Here is a 20874-nt window from a genome sequence, read left to right on the forward strand (position 1 = left end):
AGTGTACATGGAAGTAGTGTAATAGGCCATTAAAAATAACTTTGTAAAATGTTTTAAATAGGTAGCTAAATTATTTCATTCTAGTGGATGATTTTTTAAAATAGTTAGTCATAAAAATGTATAGATAGAAAATTTTTAAAATCTGTAACATTTATTTTTAAGATGTATACAGGCACACTAATCAAATTGGGGTATCGAAAAAAAACGACACACTAATCGAAAACACACTAATCAAGGGATTACTGTATTACAAAGTATGCAGAAATAAATGTGTATATATATATATATATATATATATATAGAAAACAAGGATTAATTACCTAAAAGACTCATTTCATCAGATTCTGGTCTTGGAAATTTCATAAAATTTCCTCGATAATTAACAAATATAGTCCATTCTTCAGGAAATGGTAACAAATTTTCTTTTATCTTTGCAACTGAAAATTCACTGTTAAGTTTATAAAATGAATAATATTCTGCTTCACTAACTGTTTCTTCGTTATATTTCATCTTTGTTACAGGAACAAATTCATGTTCTGAATCATCATTATTAATCACAGGCTGGTTTTCTTGTTCATATGAGATGTCCATTATTTCTGCCAACTCAGCACTATTATCTTTGCCATTTAAATGGTCAACTATTTCAGAAATATCATCTGCACAAGCAGTTAATTTGCCAAGACTCTTATTGCTTTCTTTCTGGTCATCTGTGTTCTTTAATAACTTTTTTAAGTTATGATCATATAATTTTTTGAATTCAACAAAGCCTAATTTCTGCAGCTTTTTTTTATTTTCATCAGGCTTTGATAAAGGATTGATAACAGCACAGTAATTGTGTGGACAAAGAAGACCTAGACGAATTGAAGTCCAATTAGGATAAACAGATCCATAGAAGGTATCAAAATGTTTCAAAGCAAGTTCTGTTGGCCAATGTTTTCTTCTCAGTTTAGCCTGAAAAATAATGTAAAGTTATTTTTGTATACATACAAAAACAAAACAAACTTAAAATCACTTCAATTTTTAAACAAAGTAGAAAGCTTTTAAAAACGCCAAAAAAAAATTAAAAGAAATTAGGCTAAATAAGATGAATACTATCACTTAAGTGATCAGTTCATCCAAAAATTGTTCGAATAAGTGGTACATTGTTAGATGAGGACGACAACATCCTGACAGGAATAGAGATGGAAGGATTTGGTGTGTTTCGTGAGGATAGAAAGAGTAAAAAGGGTAGGAGAGTGCTATTGATGATAGAGAAAGAGTTATGTCCATACAAAGTAGAGATACAAGAGGGAAATAGTGCCAGTGGTTTTGAGGCAGTATGGTGTGAGATAGAGGTGAAGGGGGGTGAAATACTTGGTTAGATGTTGTTATAGACCAGGAAATGTGTATGGCAGTGACTATGAAATATATAATCAAATTAGCCAAGCAAATAAGAAAAGAGTGATCATTATGGGTGGTTTTAATTATGGCAATATAGACTGGAATGATGAGATAGCAACTGGAAGTAAAGAAAATGAGTCTGAGATTTTGAGGGATAACTACCTCAGACAGTATGTAACAGGGGGCACACGAGGACTGAGGGTCTTGGATTTGGTCATCTCATCAGAGGACGTAATTATAAATGAATGTTTCAAATCACCCACCAATTGGTGAGAGTGACCATGAGATGATTACCTAGGTGGTTGCCAGAAGTGTGAGGACCTCTGTAAGAAAAGGATATATGTGGAACTACAAAGGGGGATGATTATGAAGAGCTCAGGAGACAGCTTGCAGGTAGCATGGAATGAGGAGTTAGCTAGAAAAGAGATCAATGCAGCTTGGGGGATTTTCAAAAACTATCTAGTAGATGCAATGTCTAAATGTATTCCAAGGGGTGAAAAGGTTAAATAAGGTAGGTGTGAAATGGATGAATAAAGAGATTAAGTATGTGATACAGAGAAAAAGGGTATTATGGAGACAGCATAAGAGAAGTGGAAATAACCAATTCCATGAGGACTACAAAGACCAGGCAAGGCAGGTGACTTGGTTGGTAAGGGTAGCTAAAGAGAGGTATAAACAGCAGTTAGCTAATGAAGCCAAAAAGAATCCTAAGGAGTTCTTTCAATATGCAGCCAGCAAAAGAAAGAATGATTATGGAAGGATGACATTAATTGGAGAAAATGGTATAAAGACAGCTATTGCAGAAGGTGTGGTGGAGATACTTAATGAGCTGTTCATAAAGGTCTTTCAATCTTGTGAATGTGACTTCATGGAGAGATTGAGAGCAGTAGATGATTGGGAAGAGAGACTGACTGTAAGTGAGCAAGAGGTGTAAGGGTAATTGAGCAAACTTGATGTTAATAAGGCTGGGACTTGATAATATATCACCATGTAATCTGAAGGAATGTGCCAGGAAGTTGCTGCCGGCCTTGACATTTTTTTAATAAGAGTCTTGCACTCAATCAAGTTCCTAAGGAGTGGAAGTAGAGCAAGATTGTGCCACTTCATAAAGGAGGTGATAGAACTTAAGCATCAAACTACAGGCCTATCTGTGTGTCAGGTGTTGTAGTTAAGTTGTTGGAGAAGCTTGTGAGAACTAGGATCCAGAATTGGGTTGACAACAATGGTATTATCTTTGATGGATAACATGGATTTGCTAAAGGGAGGTCACATTTTAGTAATCTACTTATTACAATAAGATAACTGCTTCCATGGACAGAGGAGAATGATACACAGTAATATACTTAAGTCTTCCAAAGGCTTTTGATAGATTACCATATGATAAGTTGGCAGTCATACTAGAGCGGATGGGATTGGATATGAGATTAGTGCATTGGATTGGAGACTGGCAATCTGATAGGTATCAACAAGTTGTGTATGGGAAAGCGATATCCAGAAAAGGAAAGTCACTAGTGGTGTGCTTCAGGGGTCTGTTTTAGGGCCATTACTGTTCAACTTGTATATTAATGATATTGGTGAAGATTTGGATGGGAATATTCAGTTGTTTGCAGATGATGCAAAGTTGGGACGAACTATGAAGAGTAGAGATGTTGTGGCCTTACAAGAAAACTTGAATAGATTGAGTGATTGGGGATGCGAGTTCATTGTTGCAAAATGTAAGGTTTTAAATTTGGAAAACAAAAATGGGATGCAGAATTTATGCTTGGTGAGGATATATTATCGGAGGTGGAGGAAAAGAGAGGTCTGAGGGTAACAGTGGATAAGGATCTGAAATTTAGGGAATACATAGCCAAAATTGTGAAGACAACACAAAGGCTTCTGGGAATGATGCTGAGGACACTGACTTGTAGAAGTAGGGAGATTCTTGTTCCATTGTACAAGGCTTTGATTAGGCCACAGACTATTGTGCCCAGATTTGGTCACCTGATTTTCAGAAGGATGAAGAGATGTTGGAGAGGGTCATGAGGCGACTGACTAAGGTAGTTTCTAACCTCTGGAATGTCGAATATGAGGAAAGATTGAGAAAATGCAACTTGCAAAGTCTGGTGGAGAGGAGGAGGAGGAGGGGAGATATGATAGAGACCAACAAGTTATTAAGGGTTGTTATAAGATCAATGCTGGAGAGGTTCTACAGAAAATAGTGAGAGATCAAGGGAGAACCAGAGGTCATCCTTGGAAGCTGTATAAGGATTGTGTGAGTAGGGGAGTGAGAAGCAGGTTTTTTTCATGCAAAGTTATGAATGATTGGAATGCCTTGCTGAGTGTGTGGTGTCTGCAGAGAATTTGAGTGTGTTTAAAGCACGGTAAGATGAGCTGTGTGCTTGATAAAAGGACCTCCTAGATGAGTCTTTGACTCTATGGGGGTCTTGGGTAATAATAATAACTATACAGCATCATGACAAGTAGTTCAATGTTGTTCATGTTTAACATTTCTTCCATTATATTATAATTCCTTCCATATATACATTCTTTGTGAATGTTTATGTTCTTTTGTAGTTATTAAACACATGCAATGCAAAAAATATTACATATCATTTCATCCATAATTTTGTTTTTCTCCTGCATCTCTGGTGATATGCCCGGTATCTTATAAGAATCCCATCATATTTCGAAATCTAGTCTATAAGATGTGCAATTTAAAAGATACAATTCAACAGTTACTACCCATTTTCCACTAAATTCTGCTTCTAGAATGCTATGTACATATCTCTCATTTTTAAAAATCCTGTGATTCAGACAAGTACCATATATGCATAGTAAGAACCACTAGTTTTATTTTAATATGTCAAATATTTTATATAAGGAATACTTATTCCATGTGATATAAACACTAAATAGCTAGTTTGAAGCTCTGTAAAAACATATAGCAATAGGCAAACTGTAGCAAAGTGCTCTATGCTAGGGAAGATGCACTTTGTATTGGAATTCTTTCATACTTATGTGTAAAACAACATAATGTTTGTAAAAATATGTGTTAAAAACAGAACTTAAACTTAATTCATAACACTGAAGATCAAAATTTCCTATACTTTTGATATGGCTAATCTGTCATTCCAGTTTATGTTATAGCGGAACTTCAGAACACTACTTTAACAGGCATTCATCCCTAGTTTCTGTGATCGAGTTTGATATCATTCTAAAAGATTCTATCTTCAGTGTTGCTGCCATTCTAAGCCAAAGATGGACTTATAAAATTCACTCAGCTATGGTCTTGATGTTTGCTAATGTCAGACTAGCCACTTCTCAATGGAGTGGCTAGTCTGACCAAAATAAGAAATACAACAATCACATGACACCTGATACATACATTTAATGTAAAGGAAGCTTGTCTGTCCTTAGTAGCTAACTGTAGTAATTTATTCAATATTCTTGCAACGTATGGAAATATCAGATATAAGGAATTTGAGCAGTTCTCTCAACAGGTAATATGGAGGAGATTCTCTGGATGGTAAGGAAATGATGTTAGCCCAGTTATGAAAATACTCCACATGCAAACATGTTTGCTTACACTTATAAAGGATTAACCATTAAAATGGACACACAGATAAAATCTATAAAAATATAAGCTTCGCATCCATATTATTTTTATAGTATATAAAGGTTATACGAACTTCAATTGGACACTTTGCATCCAAGTAATTATTGACATGTATTGACATCAGTATTGACATCAGTGGTTAAACAAGAATATAATTTCTGGGCAATTGTAATTTACTTTGTAACTAAGTGAAAAGTTCCTACAACTATTTCTGATTCCCGGGTATTTTAATACACCTTTTTACTACTTATATATGAGAAATATGACTTCCTCATTAATTTAATTTTGGTATCTTCCTCCCACTGATTAGACAATAAAAGTTGAAGGCAGTCTGAGTAGTGACCTTCCCACAATGCATAATATGCACATCTGAAAGGAAGTACTTTACATTATGGGATACTAAAGCAATCAATATGAAGTCATCAGCCTCTATATCTAAGAAGGCCGCCTCTACACATACTTCATGTACAAAGCTTTGTTTGCTTACATTAGGATAAAGTATTAAAACAATAATATAATTTCTTGGCAAGTGTAATATTTAATAGTTCTTTTAGTCCATCTGAATAGAAGAATTTCTATAATGCTTTTTCTTCTGCAGAACTAGTAGCACAACTACAGAAGCCATTCTTGTGAAATTAATATTTAAATAGTGTAATAGTGTTTATTTAAATAAACACTAAATAACTAATATTTAAATTGTGTAATTAATATTAAAATGATTGATATAAACAATGAAAATTTAATTAATATAATTTCTTACATGAAGACCACAAGTGAGAAGTATGTATACACAAAAATAGGTAAAGTACTAACATGGTGAGAGCTCTATAAGATGAAGAGAATGTTACTTAAATATAAAGAGCTAATAAGCTTCATTTCAGCGATATAAACATTATTTAAATTAAAGGGATATTAAATCTCGCATTATTTTAAAACAGAATAAGAAACTCAAAGATTGGAATCAGAGAGTTTCATGCCAAATATAGTAAACTATAAAGTATCGGCGATCACTAGCATGAGCTAATGCAAGTGACCCTAGTACGTAGTACAATACCGGACAACCCGTAGCAAAGGTGGTGAAGTTCTGATCGCTATTCTTAGGTACTTTCCATAATGTAAAAACACATTTCCTAGGAAATGTATGCTGTTATTCCATTATGGTGGGAGGTCACTACCCAGACTGGTTTCAGCCTTTTTTGAGGCCTCATCAGCGAGTAGCTAGACCAAATTAATACCAAAGTGTATAGCGAAAAGAACTTATATACTCTGCTATACGAGTTTCCAAACAGGTGCAACCATTTAAGTTACTTAAATATAAAGAGCTAATAAGCTTCATTTTGGCGATATAAACATTATTTAAATTAAGGGGATATTAAATCCCACATTGTTTAAAACCGAATAAGAAATTCAAAGATTGGAATCGGAGAGTTTCATGCTGAATATAGTAAACCATAAAGTATTGGCGATCACTAGCGTGAGCTAATGCAAGTGATCCTAGTTCCAATCTTTGAGTTTCTTATTCGGTTTTAAAACAATGTGGGATTTAATATCCCCTTAATTTAAATAATGTTTATATCGCCATCGTTACTAAGAGGACAACAGAGTTGGAAGTTTTTTTCCCTACTTGGTTAGACTATAATAAATTTAGTTTAATCATTTACCAAGTGTAAGCAAACAAAGTTTGTGCCTGAAGTATCTTCAGGACTGAGGCAACTCGTGATGAAGGTGGACCAAGCTCTCATCGCTACTTGTCTTAGTATCTCCCATAATGCAAAGCACATCTCCTTGTGGAGATGTATAATGCTATGCATTAAGGGAAGGGTCACTACCCAGACCGGTTTTGACCTTTACTGAGGTCCAAGTTGAAAAAAAAACTTCCAACATCTTTCTCTAAATCCAGAGCAATTTAACAATAAGGTGAGACACCTCTTCGCAACTTGTATAGGTAAATATGACTTCTGCATTGCTTCCACCTTCCACAGTATCACCACCTCTGGCTCTCACTGACGAGACCTCAATAAACCAGTCTGGGTAGTGGCCCTTCTCTTAATGCATAGCATTATACATGTCGGCAAGGAGATGTGCTTAGGATTATGGGTTATACTAAGACAAGTGGTGATGAAAGCTTGGTCCACCTTTACCATGAGTTGTCTCAGTCCTGAAGATACTTCAGGTGCAAACTCTGTTTGCTTATACTTGGAAAAGGATTAAGCTAAATTTATTATAGTCTAACCAAGTGGGAAAAAACTTCCAACATCTTTCTCTAAATCCAGAGTAATTTAATAATAAAGTGAGACACCTTTCGGCAACTCATATAGGTAAATATGACTTCTCCATTGCTTCCACCTTAGTATCACCACCTTTGGATCTGGCTCACACTGATGAGACCTCAATAAATTTCAAAACTGGTCTGGGTAGTGGCCCTTCCCTTATTGCATAGCATTACACATGTCCGCAAGGAGATGTGCTTTGTATTATGGGAGATACTAAGACAAGTAGTGATGAGAGATTGGTCCACCTTTACCATGAGTTGCCTCAGTCCTAAAGATACTTCAGGTGCAAACAAAGTTTGCTGACACTTGGAAAAGAATTAAACTAAATTTATTATAGTACAACAGAGTGCTTATGCAATGACAAGAATCTGCTCTACAAAGTTCCAAGTATCTGCAATGACATTTGAGATGTTTTCGAAAAAACATGGAGAAATGATTATAGAAGTGTCTGTCACTTCCTTGGAATGCTGAATTATGATTGAAATTACAGCAAAGGCCAGACTCGTTCGCCGACTGGTTAGCATATCTGCTGTCCAACCAACACATCACAAGTTCAAATTCCACTGTGAGCATGGATATTTGTGAATGTCTTTAGATTGGAGATGAATTTCATCACTTAGTGTGAAACAACTACTCTGCCTTATTGGAGGCATGAAAAAGTTCCATGTTTTGTCTCTGGGTAGAACTTCTGAACAAAAAAAAAAAAAAAAAATCAGCTAATGCCTTTTTGTTCCTGTACAGGGAGTAGGCAAGGCCGTTTTTTAGCCCTATCTAACTTTTTGGAGACTGAATGGGCAGTTCAATCTCCACTGGTAGCCAATCAGAGATAGCTGGCCCAAGGCTTACACTAATTAATCAGCACACAGTGAAGAAGGCAACTAGTAAGTGCCGCCATCTGCTGGTCCCTAACCCCAACACGATATTTTTAATGTCTAAAAATAGTGCGAGTTCGACAGCCGATTTTCTTGAGTTTACGGGATGAGAAACCCAAGTTTCCGGGAGGAAAAACCCGCCAGCCCATGCCAGAGATCGACTAACTCGGAACCGGCTGAGAAAAGGTTTAGAAAAAGTTCCTCTAGTTGCCGACTAGATTCGAACGCCTTTCGTCATTCGGTCAAGCGCTGTAGAGTGCAAATGCCAATTCTACTGAGCTACACAGGCTTCTGAACTATGTAAAAAAAAAATTTTTAAATAATAAAAAAATTGAACTAAAAAAATCCTTAGCACACTCACAATACTAATTGTACTATAGGTATACAACATTTTGTGTGTGGAAACCATATAAAAAAAAATTAAGACTAATGAAATATATCCCTGTCAATATAATTGGCCTGCTTAGATCTCCACTATCAACCAATAGGGTTGTGAATTCGAATCTCACTACATGGATATTCATGTATGTCTTCAAATCATGAGATAATCACCCTCCTTACATCACAGAATTTCAAAACCCTTGCAAATAAATAAATAGCATTGCATGCCGCATGCGGCCTGCAATGCTATTTATTTTGGCTCGTCTGCCTGATTGAAATTATTTAATCATACGGGGAATATGAAATTAGACGATTTTTTCCTAGTGTTGAATTAAATTTTTACTAAGACTGCATGTTTACATTCATGCGATTCATGTCACACTCAGGTTTCTTTCAACTTGACAATAAATTGCATTTGAAGTTATTCCCAGTGTCATATTTAATAAATTATTACAATCGCTTTGAGGTTTTGTTAGCGCTAGAGTCACTGCCGGGAAATTCAAAGTTATATCTCCGTGATAATGACATGATGTCTACAAACGAGAATGGATTGTATTACACAAAGTTGGCCGTGCCTTGACTGGCTTTGGCAGTGTAGTGGTTAGTTATAGCTGGAGCAATACATCACATAACTGTTATCATAACCTGCATTATTATGAGTTTTTCATCACTAGTATTTTGTAATTAATATTGTCAATCTCAACACAATGAGCTTAAGTAAAAAGCATAAAATAGATTCAGAACATCGAGCATTTAACCCTCAGTGGACAAACAAATATTTTTTTTACATTGTTTAAGGACAAACTAGTGTGTATTGTTTGCCGGGAATCTATCGCTGTGCCGAAAGAGTACAATCTGAGATGTCATTTTGAATTGAAACATCCTAACTTTGGCAAGTTAAATGCAAATAAAAGCAGCAAAGTTATTGAAAGTCCTTAGCAACAAGCCTTTAAAAAAGTGACATCTGCAAATGTAGTTGCCACAAAGGTAAGCTTAAAAAAATCACAAGAAATAGTTTGTGCTGGCAAATCATTTAGTGAGGGAGAATTGATAAAAAAAGTGTCTGATGGTTGCCGTTTCCAAACTGTGTGATAAGAAAAATAATTTTGAAAATATCAGTTTGTCCCATATGACTGTTCAAGCACAGGGTGGCTGATATTGCCAAGGATCTTAAAGATAATCCCAGAAGAGGAAAGTTACTAGTAGTGTACCTCAATAGCGATATCCCAGAAGAGGAAAGTTATTAGTGGTGTACCTCAAGGGTCTGTTTTGGGTCTATTGCTGTTTTTGTAAATGATATCTGGAGAGGTCTGAATGGTGATGTGTAGCTGTTTGCAGATGATATAAAGTTGGGGGAGAGCTATCAGGAGTAGTGTGGATGCTGTAGCTTTGCAAGGGGACTTGAATACACTGGCTGAATGGGTAAATAAGCGGGATGTCAATTCAATATTTCAAAGTGTAAGGTTTTGAAAATTTGGGAAGCAGAGATGGGATGTAAAGTACACATATCTTGGAAGAGGTAGAGGAAATGAAAGATTTGGGAGTGATTGCAGACAAGGACCTAAAATTTCGAGGACATGTTACTAAAATAGTGAAGACAACACAGCGAATAATGGGAATGATGCGGAGGGCACTGACTTGTAGAAGTAAGGATATTATGGTGTATAAGGCTTTGATCAGGCCACATATGGATTACTGTGCACAGATCTGGTCACCTGGTTTTCAAAAAGATGAAATTGCATTGGAAAAAGTTCAGAGGCGATTGACTAAGGTGGTTTCTGGTCTCTGGAATGTAGGGTATGAAGACAGATCGACGAAATGCAATTTGCAGAAATTGGTGGATAGAAGGAGGAGGGGAGATATGAGTGCGACATATAAGCTGTTAAGAGGTTATTACCAGATTAATGTCGGGGAGGTTTTGCACAGAATGGGTGAGGATAGCAGAACAAGAGGTCATTCCTGGAAGCTGTATAAAGAGGGTGTGAGCAAGGGAGTGAGGAGCAGGTTTTTTGCATGGAGAGGTGTGTGCAGAGACAGTAAATATATTTAAGGCACAGTATGATAAACTGTGTGTATAACAGTGGACCTCCCAAGACGAGTCTTTGACTCCATGGAGGTTTACATAATAATAATAATAATAATAACTTGCAAAAATTGGCCAGTGAATTTGTCTATTATTCACTTGCTATGGATGAAAGTACTGACGTGAAAGATACTGCACAGCTTTTAATATATGTAAGAGGTGTTAATAAGAATTTTGAGGTGACAGAGGAGCTTGCTGGTTTGTGTTCAATGAAAGGAAGAACAACAGGAAAGGAGATCGCAGAAAATGTAAAGATGTGTGTAACCGAAAAACTATCCTTAAATTTCAAGAATTTAGTAGCAGTTTGCACTAATGTGTGGAAAAACTGTTGGTGCTGTAACATTTATTGAACAGTATGCAGGTAAACCATTGACAAAATTTAACTGCCTAATTCATCAGCAGGTGTTATGTTCAAAGGTTTTGCAGTTTGATCATGTGATTAAAGTAGTATTTGCTCTGGTAAACTATATTCGAGCTCAGGGTTTGAAACAGAATGTTTCAGGCGTTTCTAGAAGAAAATGATGCCGAGTACGGGAATCTAACGTACATCTGTGTGGTATGGTAGATTCCTGTACTCGGCATCATTTTCTTTTCGGTTGAGCCGTGGCAAATTTTGTCATGCTTTGTCGCTCTAAAAAATGAACTAGTTGAATTTTTGGAATCTCAAGAAGATATGGAAAAATTCTCAGGAATAATGGATGAAGAATGGAATCAAGATTTAGTTTTCTTGTGTGACATTTTGGGTCACTTGAATGACCTTAACTTACAGCTTCAAGGAAAAAATAAGTTTGTTTTTCAGTTACTGTCTCTTATAAAGACATTCAAAATGAAATTAAGTTTGTTTGAAAATCAACTTGCTAAGGGGGATATGTCACATTTCTTAACTTGTCAACAGAATATTCCATCAGAATATCACTCAATGGTGGGTGGAAAATATAAACACATATCACTTCTAAGTGAAGAGTTTCAGAAAAGAATGCCATTGAGTAATGAAGACGAAGTCTGCATAAAAGTGATTGAGGATTCATTTTCTGTCGAACAGGAAATCTACCTGTCAAACTTCGGATGAAAGTTATTGATCTAAAGTGTTCTGAAAACTATCGGGTCAAGCATAGGGAGAATACTTTACAAGAGTTTTATTCTATTCTGGATCAGGATAAATTTAAAAGTTTGTTGGATACTGCCTACCACGTATTCTGTGTGTTTGGGAGCACATATACTTGTGAACAAACATTTTCAGTCATGAACTTGAACAAAACCAAACAGCGTTCATCTTTAAGTGATATCAATTTAGAGGCCATATTAAGAACAGCCACTTCAAACATGACACCAAACATTGATAAAAATAGTGGCAACAAAGAAATGCAATGTGTCACATTGTGACATTTTGAATGTCACAATGACATTCAGTTAGTGATATTTCACTGAGAATAAGTGTGATATTCTTGGTGAAATTATTAGTAAACTTTGTGTTTATGCTTAAGTGGTTATTATTGAGAAATTTTGCAGCTATATCTGTTTGTAAATAATTTTGATTATAATTTTAATTGTAACTCTCTAAAAAAAATGTAAATATGCATATTAATTAGTATTTACTGTAGACCTGCTAACAAATTTACTTAGGTTTAGCTGCAGTGGACTAGTCTAAGATTCAAGGTCCGAAATGATCTGGCCCTTGGTCAAGTGGTCTAAGTTGGGTTACGCCCTCAACGACAAGTTGTGCAGGCCTGCCCTACAGGCAAGGTGAATTGCGCCATACAACAAATCTCGTTTGTAAAGCCAGTATTCATTGGAGGAATATGATGATCCCAAGTCTGTGTAATCGTGTCCAAACTGTGAGAAGGGAACTGACAGAGTTTGAAAAAGGCATTGTGATCAGATGCTATGCTAAAGGCCTATCTGTTTGAGCACATTGTTGAAAAACATCCCAGGTCAACAATTAGTGATACCATACTAAGATGGAACACAGGGAGTCAAATGAAAATGCTACCAGCAGTGGATGACCCACCACATTCACCGAACATGATCGTCAGATACTATGAGAGATAACATGAAAAAAAAAACCATATATCACTGCTTTTTTTCCAAGCAGTGTACATGATGCATGTTCTTGGAAAACAGATGATTGCAAGAACATGTTATGACGTTCTTGCAACTAAACTAAGACAGCGATAAACCGAAGCGCAAGAAGTATGACTGAAACATAAGTTCCCAAGAGGTCTTTACCTGGTTAATACTGAAAAGATATTTCCAAGGATGAAGTGATATTGTCCCTCAGCTATAACTTTTAAATTTTAAGTTTAATAACTTTTCAGAGGGCCTTGTAATGATGTGAGGCAATAAGATGTAACTTGTCTATCTTATGCATAAATCTGGCCATGGCTGTTTTAGAGAACAAAGAGATATTAAATTAGAACAAGGAAAAATTCCAAAAATATGTATGATGAAGCGACAACAGAGTAAAGATTAAAATCATCGTGGATGAGCAATTACACTGCCTATAAGGCAATGTAACCAACACATCACAAGTTAAAATTCCACTGTGAGCATGGATATTTGGGAATGTCTTTAGATGGGAGATGAATTTCATCACTTAGTGTGAGACACCCACCCTGCCTTATTGGAGGCATGAAAAAGTTCCATGTTTTGTCTCTAGGTAGAGCTTCTGAACTATGCAAAAAATAAATAAAAACACAAAAAAATATTAAAAATAATAAAAAAAAATGATGCTTGATGATATAATGGGAAAAAGACGATATCAGGAAATGAAGGAGGAAGCAAGAGACAGAGGAAATTGGGGGAAGAGAATCTGCTGAGTTATACCATTGGACCTGTCAAGAGACAGAACACTAATGATGACAGGCAATGTGGTGAGGGCACACTGTAAATCAATTTAGCACATTCACTCTAAGGTGTGCCTTATTCCTATTTTATAAAAGACAGCAGAACACATCCCAGAATGTACATATTAAAGCATGATTTCATGAGCACTGTGCTGATAGTGAGGATCTCTCATAAGCACCGACTCCATGGAGGTTTGCTGATGAAAAAAACAGTACTATGTACTACCGAGTGAACTTATACTTCATGAAGATATCATGTGATAAATAATCAATATAAAATCAATTAATATAAATTACGATAAAAAAAGTTAATATTTTATTTTATTATAACTAAAATATACAGTTTTTTAAATTAAAAAATAAATATTTCTCATTCTCTAATATTTTAAATAAAGTGTTTCAATTTCCTCCACCAACTGACTCTCATAATCTTTTAGCAATGCATTTCTGAACTTGATCAAAATTGCAAATGATTTCACCACAACCAGTGAAGATCACACCAACATAGTATTTATGCAGAGAAGTGTAATTCTAATCTTCTGTACATCTCATTATACAAAAGAGTAAAATTAGTAGTTGATGACAATAAAGAAGGAGAAAAATTTCAAACATACATAAAATGGCAAACTAGAGTGGATGCTATTTGCGTAAATGAAATATTATTATTGTTATACAGCTACCTGCATGTAGTCAGAAGGCTCATTACATACTTAGAAATTCTAAATTTCTAAGTTCTAAATAATCTGAAAGGAAATATTCAGTCATTTGCAGATGATGCAAAATTAGGTAGAGTAATAGCTAATCAAGGTGATTAACTATTAGGTGATGAACTTGCAGGACAATTTAAACAGATTGTCAGTATGGGCAAAAGATAATGGATATCAGTTTAATGTGGAAAAATGTAAGGTTTTGAATTTTGGGATAAACAGATTATAAATTATGCATCAAATGATGACAATGGAGTCCAGGAGACAGATAAAGCTGGAGAATTAGAGGTGACAGTAGACAGAGAGTTAAAGTTTAGAGGACATATTGCTAAAGTAGCAGCTTATAAGTTTACTTGGCTATTGAAGAACACATTAACAGGCAGAGATAGGGATGTTGTCATTCCTCTTGATATGTCCATATCTGGATTACTGTGCATAAGTCTAGTCTCCTGGGTTTCTTGGGAATGTAGAAGAGATGAAGTTTAAGAGGGAGTGACCAAGATAGTGGGGGTGGTCTGTAGAATGTTCCCTATAACAACAGTGTGTGAATTGCAGAAGTTGGTTGATAGCAGAAAAAGAGGGAATATGATGACAACATTAAGTTGCTTAAAGGGTTTTACAGGATAGATGAAGGGGAAGTGCTTCAGCACTTGGCTAGAGGGACCAGAACAAGGGGTCATCCATGGAGGTTGAATAAAGGTGTGGTTAATAAGGGTGCGAGGACTAGATTTTTTTTTGCTTGGAGTTGTGAATGCATAAAATGGGCTGCCAGGGTCAGTTGTGAGTGCTTTATCTATTAATGGGTTACAGGTATGAGAGATTGTGTGAATAGTTTGGTCTCCAGCGTTAAGTCTTCATAGAGGTATCCGTAAAATAATATACTGAATGCATGCACGTATTATATAATAATACGTGCATGCATTTCCTGAAAATAATTTTATTCTCTATTGTGGTGCTAATTACTCTATATCTGAAACGGAACCTGTTTGAAAATCCTATCATGTTTACATATACCAGCTTGTAAATCCTATTTAAATAATATGGGAAGTACTAAAACACGAATGAACTCACCCAATGTGCAACGTTAGCAAATTTTCGTTTATATACTTTGATCGACTCGAAAAAACATGGATTAAATTTTATCGTAAGAGATAACATTTCTTTGTAACGAGGGAGAAATAAACATACTCCACTGTTCTCACTTAGGCTATATCTTCCGTATGGATTTTAAAAAAAATAATACTAATAATGCAAAGGGCGCCATCTGAAGTTCCTTGCAAAATGTGGAATAAATCAATAATGGAACAGACAGATAAAAGTTAGACATTATTTAACTCAAGGCATAAGTAGGCTGACCATATTTCCTTGAGACAAAAACTGGACATTGGGATGGCAAAACGGGACGGACGGCGTTATGTAATATACTGTATTCATGAAAAAGTAAGAAGATAAAAAAAGTTTTATTATATAAACACACAGAACTTACCATTATTCTTCAGTGACAGAACCCATACAAAAATTTAGATAGACGTAGAGGAGGACTGTATTTCACCACGATCGTGAAATGAATATTTCTCCGATGAAGTGATCTTGCGCAGCAAATTTCGGTCTTTCAACACCTTATCATAAAACTTCTCACAATCCATGACACAATTTTGTCTTACAACTAACACAGCCCTCATTATCGCAACACTTAATCTAGATTTCTCCTTTGACCATATACTGTTCATAACAGAAAATATTCTCTCAACAGGTGATGTACTTCCTGGAAGACAAAGAATAAACTCTACAATATTACAAAAGTCTTGAAAGTCTATGCGTTTTTCGCTCATTTCAGACAAAATCTGTACCCATCTATCAGATACAAGAATGCTTTCTTTATTCCATGTATCCAACACTGCCTCGCAATTATAGATATTATGAGGGTCCACTGATCGAATATATGAGTTTCTTCTGTTTCTGTGCATGTGATGAGTTCCTCGTTCCAGCTCTCCTGCATTTCTTTCCATTCAGGTGTCTTCCTTAGTAACACCTACTTGAACTTCTCAGTGTTTCCTAAACTGCCCTTCCACTTGTTGACATATTCTAGCTGGTTTCATATAAATTCTCAACTACCTCAGAAAACTTAGCCTCATTAATTTTTCCTGACTCTACTAACATTTTCAGTTCTTTTTTTTTTTGACATCAGTAGTTAAAAACATTTCACTGTTTCTGGACTCAAATTGTTTACAACATTTTCAATGTTCATGGCTACTTTTGTAGCTGAAATATTCTGATTTGGTACGTGCTGAAGAAAATTTCGGTTTATAAACTTTATTTATCAATGGCAACAAGCAGTCATTTGTGCAAAAACGTTAGCTTTGACGCACAGTATGATAAGCAGCAGGAGCTTCACTTGCTGCAATTTTATCGCTTTCACTACTATCATCTTTTCAGCATCCTTATTTTCTGGCTACGTAGATGTTGGTTGATATATCACTTCTGCCTGAGCAACGGAAAAATGGACATTACAGTGTTCGCATACCACTTTTGTTCCATCACTACACAGCTTGTCCAGTTTAATAAATTTGAATTCTTTCTGGAGATCGTCATTAAAACTGCATTTTCACCTCTTTGACATTGCAAGGATAGACTTAAAATTTTTAAAAATAAGACTTAAAACATTTAAAAATATGAAATTTAATCCACCGGTTGGTATACGGGCAAAACAAAAACTAACGCTACAGAACAGACGCCATGCCTGAGAAGCGCAAGTGTTCTCAACATGTATTTTTTTATTTTCTCTGAATAAATCACTGCAGATATCGATATTTAGTATCGAACAATGCGACTCCATGGTTATACAAATTATTATTATTTTATTATTATTCCTGATACCTCCAAGGAGTCCGAAGACTCATTGCGGGAGGACACCTACAACTGTCTCGACCATTACACCGAACCCTTGCTACGAATCATCTCCATCAACGCCATCTACCGCCCACCTCCACCACCATAACAACTATGTATATTTTGTCTGTAAATTGCGTGTCGTTCTGAAGGGCCGATTTGTCTGTATGCAGGATGAAAAACCCAAGTTTCCGGGAGAAAAAACCCTGCTACCTCCGTATGAGATCGGCTAACTCACCTTCGATTGAAATCGTCCAGATAAAGATTCCTCCCCTCGTGACGAGAATCGAACTTAGGCCTATTCCAATCGAAGGGCGCAATGTGCCGTCGTTCTTCCAATTGCGCTACGGAGTATATTTTATTAACCAAAAAGCATCTACGTACAATCCAAATAAATATATATACATTTGTACATAGAATGCTTTATTCTAATTGGCATTTTGATTTACATTTCTTGATATCTTAATAATATATATTATGTACAATTTATTTTCCCTTATTTTTTACATCATACTCTGCTCAGTGTTTACTTCTTTCTACAGTCCTTTTTATATGAGTTGAGGAGCATTTTTCTTTTAATGTAACATAACTTTACTATCCATGGAATTCTGTATTATGAATTTAATTTCCATTTCCATAATTCATATTTCCTTTTTATAATGAAATTCCTATATTTTTGTGGTATATTTCCAATTACATATGGGATTCGATCTACGTTTTGTCCCCTCATAAGAGACACGTTTCCTTAAATCTATTTAAGGTTTCTTTTAAAATATAGAACAATGGATTTTATATTGTTAACTAATTTGACAATATTCATATATAAATGTACATATTTATACATGTATGTATATATACACATACATATATACCTATTACTATTTTACATATAATACGTCTTCTATGCATATGACTATTTTACTTATAATACATATAATTATTCTTTCGGAGACACTTCTTTATAGACCTTTGTTATGTTTGACTTGACACTTTTACATTTGGACTGTAAACATTTTGGATTGTACATTATACGTTTACAGTATAATGTACACTTTTGATTGTACATTATACATATACAGTTTGGATTATACATTATTAACTTATCATGAAGTGTTAAGCGCTATTTACATGTACCATATTTATACATACACATGTAGTTACTTTACATATCATAAATATTCTTAACATATAATTACTAAAACTTGTTTTTGCATATCATTACATGATTTATTGCTACATTATTATCATTTTCAGATTGCAAATGTCTATATAGATATGTAGTATTTGTTTTAACAGAGAAGGAGAGGGTCACATTTTGGCAGATATTTGAGTTACCCACCGGATCAGTAAAACGTCATCAAGTTCTTCCACTATATAAACTGTCATTGACATTTTTTGATACATAAAAATAAACTACAACCTCTATAATTGACAAATATTATGCACAGAACTACAACTAATTATAGCATAAAGCAATTAATGTACAAGTGGTTATACAGCTGAATGAAAAAAAGTTTACAATATGCTTTTCTTTTGCTTATGTATATTTATTTTATCATGTATATGTGTGCTTTATGTTTTTTTTTTTAATTTATGGTGGGTCCTTTATTTCTATGATTTGCAGTTGTTCTTCGAATTCTGAGATGAGACCCATTTGCCGCCATTGGTGATTTGTTATTTTGTTTCTGTTTATGGTATCTGTGATTGTTTCTTTTAATATGTTGTTTATTATCTTGAGTATGTCTGGGCCTGTTTCCCTTCCGTAAATTTTGTCGCATCTGTATGTCCAAATCGAGTACATGGTTGTTATAATAATGATTACTTTAGTTGTGTTAATGTTCCCTTCGTTTAACCAGTATAATGTGTGTTCTGTAAGGGGTTGTTTATGTTTTATGAATGTTTGAATCGTATTCCATATTCGGGAGGTGTTAGGACAGTACATCATTAAGTGGTAAAGTGTTTCTGGCTGGGGGCAAAAATGACATCTGGCGGGGCCTTGAAGAGGGATCCCTTTCGCTGTGCACCATATTTTGGTGAGCAAACAAGCATGGTGTACTTTGTAGTAGAAGGTTTTTAATTTGGGGTTTATGGGCAGATTTGAAGCTTTTTTAAGTTTTTTAGAAGATACACACATTGTGATGTATTTATCCAGAACCTCTTGGGAAAACATACACAGTAAGTGGTCTAATATCCTCGGCTACTTGCAAAGAAGAGTTGACTACGAAATGGACATCGGTGACTGTTATATTCGGAAATGCTAAGATGGGGAACTAAGGTTTGATGATTCAGGAGCTAGTAGATGCAAACTTTTCTCTACTAGTTGTGAAGAAGCTGAGAGAGTTTTACCAAAAATGAATGACAACGATAATTATTTACTATTTTCAGAAACTGAGTTACCAACAATTCGTATCATGGGGAAAATTATCGCTAATCATCTAAATTCGTCAATAGTAAAACTAGACCTTCAAGATTTTATTCAATTTGATAAAGATTCTTTATTTTGGGATATTTACGAACATTTTAAAAAAATTGCTGGTGTATATCTGGTGACAAAAGATTACGCAGAAAGCTTAACGAGGAATGGTGTCATTTCCAGACTGATGCAATATCAAATGTATGGATCTGTACTTAGTATTGTATCTGATCTTAAAACTCTTTTGCATGACCAACTATTTTGATGTAATGTAACCAAGAAATAGTGAGTAACAAACATTTTCTTTATTGAAATCTTTAGAAAATATTAACACCGTAAACTAAATATTGTGAAATAGTTTTAGGTAATTACAAGTTTTTCGAATTTTTTTCTTTGTAAATAATAATATTTCAACAAAACAAACTATGCATGTGTAAAATTTAAATGAATAAAACGTGTGTTGTTGTTGTTGTGTTTTCCACAGCGAAAGTTTTACTGTTATTCAGTTTAGAATTTGATATTTAAATCCATAACTTTATATACCTTTATGCCATTCTGTTTAATTATTGTAAAAAAATCACTAATGCGAAATTAATGTCAGGATGTGTGGGGAAAAGTGAGGAAAACTGTAATCCTGTAATTAATTATTTTAGAAAATTGACTATGGCTACCTATTTGACATTGTCTGAGTTATTCTGTAAATATTTCGTTCATATACTCGAAAATCCGACCTGTTAGAATTCGTGAATTTTATAGAGAGACAGCAGATAATTTAACCCCAAAACGTAACTTAAACTCTTAAAGGTTGGTATAGAAAAAAGGTTTGTACTCTCCAGATAGTACAAATACAAATTTTGCCTTTCCCTACACAAAGTACGAAAAAAGCATATCAACAGTATATCCAGCAGCATGCGAAAACATGTACATATGTCCTTCAGTGATATGCTTGAAAGTTTCGTTTTTGAAGGAATTCTGAAAAAGGTAAACAGTACTATAAGGAAAAACAATCGAGTCGAGTGACTTTGTACTTAACGTAATCGTTCATCCACTGCAGCTGCTGTTTTGTGTTGTGGTGTTTTGTGTCCAGTAAAGTAAAAATAATGGATGAGCCACAAAATTCTTTGAAAGTTTCTTTGTGAAAAGTTCTAATTGTTTGGAATTTTGTAACAGAAAGTTAACATAAAATATAAGATCAGAGTTAATATTCAATGAAATAATAATAATAAATAACTATTTATTTGTGGTTTCATATGAAGTAATGTGAGAAGAATGAAGGAAAACGAATCGACAGCGGGTGAAAAATACAAATTTTCAGTTATCATTGGTATAATTGATGTACAGTTTCTTTTCAAGAAAACTTCAAATTTATTATTTCCTAAAGAAATTTGTATTTCTGATGAAATTATTGTAAGATATGAATTGAAAAATTCACCAT

General features: G+C 34.7%; 1 protein-coding gene across 1 annotated transcript in view; it reads right to left on the bottom strand.

Moving 5' to 3' along the window:
- l(2)10685 (5-methylcytosine rRNA methyltransferase l(2)10685) overlaps window positions 1–15339 on the bottom strand; it is a 58269-nt gene extending 42930 nt beyond the window's left edge. Inside the window, exons 1-2 of the mRNA XM_090412118.1 lie at window positions 15209–15339; window positions 321–951 (exon numbers count right to left, since the gene is read on the bottom strand). Coding sequence (XP_090268244.1) covers window positions 321–951; window positions 15209–15295 — 718 coding nt within the window. The 5' untranslated portion in view covers window positions 15296–15339. The remainder of the gene's footprint in view (window positions 1–320; window positions 952–15208) is intronic.
- Between the last annotated feature and the right edge of the window lie 5535 nt (window positions 15340–20874).

The sequence above is a fragment of the Typopeltis vanoorti genome, chromosome 22 (assembly GCF_054136105.1).
Source record: "Typopeltis vanoorti isolate ZY-2024b chromosome 22, IOZ_Tvanoo_1.0, whole genome shotgun sequence".
Classification (NCBI taxonomy): domain Eukaryota; kingdom Metazoa; phylum Arthropoda; class Arachnida; order Uropygi; family Thelyphonidae; genus Typopeltis; species Typopeltis vanoorti.